Raw genomic sequence first — 4,367 nt, 5'->3', positions numbered from 1 at the left:
TGATTTTCAGTTTTGTTCCACATTGTTCTGCCACTCTATCCTGGTCTCCTACATAGATCCCACTCCAGGTGGTTGACAGTGGTAGCATTGGCAGACTTTTTAATATTCATTGACCTCCCTCTGTCCACAGATACTTTTTAATAGGTTGGTTTCACCAAGGGAGGCCACTCAGAGGTTCTTTGAAAGAAAGACCTGGCAGTTTACGTACACCAAAAAACAGTCATTGAAAACCCTATAGAGCACAGCTCTACTTTGCCACGCAATAGGTCACCATGTGTTGGAGTCAACTTTGCAGCAGTAGGCTGGTTCACCAACGGAAAGACTGTTTATACTTTTCTTTCTTTCTCCCTATCTTCTGGGTCTTCAGCTATGACAGAGACTCTACCTTCAATGTGTTTGTGGGAAAAGGACAGCTGATTGCAGGGATGGACCAAGCTCTGGTTGGGATGTGCGTAAATGAGAGACGTTTCGTGAAGATTCCCCCAAGACTCGCCTATGGAAGCGATGGTGTTTGTAAGTTTTTGCTCTGTGTTTGTCCACGTGTCTGCAGAAACAACTAGAGCATTTGCAAGCTGTTTAGTCGGACAAACTAGAGAATCTTGGAAAGTTTAGACTGGGGAAAATGAGAAGCAGTGACTACACACACAGCTAAAATTTCCATCTGAGGCTTATTTCTTCTGAATATGGAAAAAAGTGTATTGAATGTTGCCCTTGTTGAGGGGAAAATTTGTTGTCACTTTTCTTGCAATGTCATTTGGAGGAAGGAGGGAGGAAGTGTGGCTCCCTTTTGGAATTCCATCCCAGTGACCCACTTGAACCCTTCTAGCTTTCATCCCCGTTGGCACCATGTCTGGCCTAAAGGCAGCAGTTTCTCAGCATGAACTCTCTTTAATTTCCAGCTGGTGTGATTCCCCCAGATTCAGTGCTTCATTTTGATGTCCTTTTGATGGATATTTGGAACTCTGAAGACCAGGTTCAGATTCACACTTATTTCAAGCCCCTTAGTTGTCCACGTACCATCGAGGTGTCTGATTTTGTAAGGTATCACTACAATGGAACATTCTTGGATGGGACACTTTTTGATTCAAGGTAAGTTTCACCATTCACAGTTGTGTCAGGGAAGTGCCCACTAGTTGCTTCTGTTTTGCCTGCTTTTTATGCCCATGGAGAAACCAGAAGAGGGGTCTTCCCAACATTAATCAGTAAAAAAAAACCTCCTTTCCTTTGCCAAAAATGTTAGTGTATCTTAGGGTAGTGTAAGAGCAGTGTCAGTCAAAGCTAACAATATTTTAAGAACTCATCACCCTGTCTGTAAGTAGGATCGTACATGTTTTGGTTCATTTTTATAGTTTTCCCGAGGGAGGAAGTGGGGGAGGATGGATGGATATGAAACTATGGGGAAGTTTGAGGGTGGAGTGAGGTGCTGAGCTGAAGAACAGTGAACCCTCTGAGCTTTCTTCTCATAGTATGTTTGCTTAGATGGGCTAGCAGGCCTGTTTTTGTGAATCATTGTGGTTTAAGTACATGCTTTTCATTTCTTCCTAAACTTGAGGATGTCTGCTCTGTGTTTGGGAGCAGCTGTAAATGTCTGTGTTGAGGAATGGGTACAGGCTTGTTAGGTAGCTGAGATTTGGGCTAACAAAAACATCATAGAATAATGAGTTGGAAATGCCATCATGGTATGGGACTTTTTTTCTTTCTCGTTGTTTTCAGTCACAATCGCATGAAAACATATGACACGTATGTGGGGATTGGCTGGCTGATTCCTGGGATGGACAAAGGGCTGCTGGGGATGTGTGTAGGAGAGAAGCGCATCATCACCATCCCTCCGTTTCTGGCCTATGGGGAAAGTGGAGATGGTAAGCCCCCCTCTCTTGGAGCCACTCTCATCTGTCTGTATTTCCATTGCAGTGATTAATTCAACCGTTACCACAAAAACCTACTAGACTCTGCATTTACACCTGTCCAATAGGGTAACAGCTAGTCACATGTGGTTGTTTAGATTTAAGTTATAATTACATAAAACTTAAAATTTGGCTCCTTGGTCACAGTGCCACACTTGAAGTACTAACCACATGTGGCTTAGGACAGCACAGATACAGAGCATTTCCAACCACTGCTGAAAGTTCTCGGATAGTGCTGGTCTGGGTCATCTGTCTGATGGTTGAGTTGCAGAAAGTTACACTTAGTAATAGTTATAGGCAGTCCCTGGGTTACGAACAAGATCCATTCCTAAGTGTGTCTTTAAGTTCAATTTGTAGGTAAGTTGCAACAGGTGCATATGGTTCTTCTTAGCTGACTTTAGTGCAAGAAAAGGCTTGAAGCCTTTTCAGTGATTTAAAAGCTGTACAGGCAGCAAGTGAAGGTAATTGTGATAAAGAATTTGTTGTAAATGGGTTCCAGTGACTCAAAACCAAACCGAAACCCATGGCCATTGAGTCAATTCTGACACATGGAAACCCTGTAGGAAAGTTTAGAACTGCCCACTAGGGTTTCCAAAGCTGTAAATCTCTACGGAAGCAGACTGCCTCATCTTCTGTGGAGCAGTTGGTGGGTTTGAACTGCTGATATTTTGGTCAGCAGCCCAGTATGGTAACCATAGCACCACCAGAGCTCCTTAATTGTTTCTGACTGAGGGCAAATTTACATAACGTTAACAGGCAAGTTGCCCATAAGTAGGGCATTCGTAACCTGGGGACTGCTCATATTGGCATTCATAAGTAAGCTCTATGCCCTTGCCTCACAAGCTGTGTCTTTGGGCACCACCTTCTCTGGGCTGGGTTTTCTCATCTATGAAATGAAACTTAAACTATTCAAGTCTAAAAGTTGTAGACATGAAAGTAGAAATTTAGTCACAGAATATGAGAATTGTCTATTTTTTTCCTTGTTTGCTCCTCCATGGTGGGTTTATCTGTAACATTAGCTTCATATGGACAAATGGAAAACATGATGTTAGAAAATACATTAATTAAAATTAGTGTTATGTTTATGGTTTTACTGTAAAGGAAAATGTAGAATTTTAGCTTTTAAATAGAATTTATCAGTTATTGTTTGTATTTGAATTTCAGTCACATTTAATCATACTGGCAGGCAGACACAAGGAGACTTTCAGGCATTTAAGCTAGCAGATCTATATAGCTAAGATAAGAAATAAAATGTGGTTCAAATTAAGAAGGTTATTGATAGTGGTATCTGATTATGTGTTCTTTTTAGGTGTTGTTGAGTAGGTTCTGATTCATAGCAACCCTACGTACAACTGAATGAAAGAAACACTGCCCAGTCCTACGCCATCTGCACAATTGTTGCTATGTTTGAGCTCATTGTTGCAGCCACTGTGTTAATCCATCTCACCAAGGGTCTCTTTTTTGCTGATTCTCTACCAAACATGATATCCTTCTCCAGGGACAGGTTCTTCCTGGTAACATGCTTAAAGTACATGAGACAAGGTCTTGCCATCCTCATCCTCACTTCCAAGGAGGATTCTTGTTTTGCTTCTTCCAAGACAGATTTGTTCATGCTTCTGGCAGTCCTTGGTATATTCAATATTCTTCACCAACACTGTCATTCAAAGGGGTGAATTCTTCTTTAGTCTTCCTTATTCAGGCTTCTGCATGCATATGAGGTGATCGAAAATATCATGGCTTGGGTTAGGCGCACCTTAGTCCTCAAGGTGAGATCTTTGCTTTTTAACACTTTAAAGAGGTCTTTTGCAGAGATTTGTTCAATGAAATATGTCATTTGATTTCTTGACTGCTCCTTCCAAGGGTGTTGATTGTGGATCCAAATAAAATGAAATCTTTGACAATTTCAGTATTTTCTCCATTAATCATGATTCTGCTTATTATGTTATCATGCTTACCAGTTGTGAGGAATTTTATTTTCTTTATGTTGAGGAAAAGGATCTCTCATGGTGTAGAGGTTTAAGCATTTGACGGCTAATCAAAAGGTGGTGATTCAAACCCACCAGTCACTCCACAGTAGAAAGATGAGGCATTCTACTTCTGTAAAGATGTACAGCTTTGGAAACCATATGGCACAGTTCTACTTTTTCCTGTAGGGTGGCTGTGAGTGACAGTGGACTTAATGGCATTGGGTTTTGGTGGGTTATGTTGAAGTATAATCCATACTGATCTTCATCAGTGCAAAAACGACAAGGAGGCCACATGTTCTGACCTCCTCTAACCCTACAAGGAGAAGGCAGGATTACCAGCAGTAACCCAAGGCCTATTACTGCCAGGCCAGACATGTTGCCTCCCTCCAGTCCTTTCTCCAACCGTTCCTCCCAGAGCACCCACCACCTCTCTCCTGGGTTCGATAATTCACTGCAGTAGCCACACAGAACTCACGGATTACGGGGTTTATTAGGG

General features: G+C 41.8%; 1 protein-coding gene across 1 annotated transcript in view; it reads left to right on the top strand.

Moving 5' to 3' along the window:
- The window catches only part of FKBP9 (FKBP prolyl isomerase 9), a 71,913-nt gene that overhangs the window by 26,774 nt on the left and 40,772 nt on the right, over nucleotides 1-4,367 (top strand). Inside the window, exons 2-4 of the mRNA XM_007958247.2 lie at nucleotides 368-513; nucleotides 900-1,089; nucleotides 1,714-1,859. Coding sequence (XP_007956438.2) covers nucleotides 368-513; nucleotides 900-1,089; nucleotides 1,714-1,859 — 482 coding nt within the window. The remainder of the gene's footprint in view (nucleotides 1-367; nucleotides 514-899; nucleotides 1,090-1,713; nucleotides 1,860-4,367) is intronic.

This window comes from Orycteropus afer, unplaced genomic scaffold (genome assembly GCF_000298275.1).
Source record: "Orycteropus afer afer isolate SDZICR_OR568_19922 unplaced genomic scaffold, OryAfe1.0 scaffold00894, whole genome shotgun sequence".
NCBI lineage: Eukaryota > Metazoa > Chordata > Mammalia > Tubulidentata > Orycteropodidae > Orycteropus > Orycteropus afer.
This window is presented reverse-complemented; position numbering and strand designations above follow the sequence as displayed.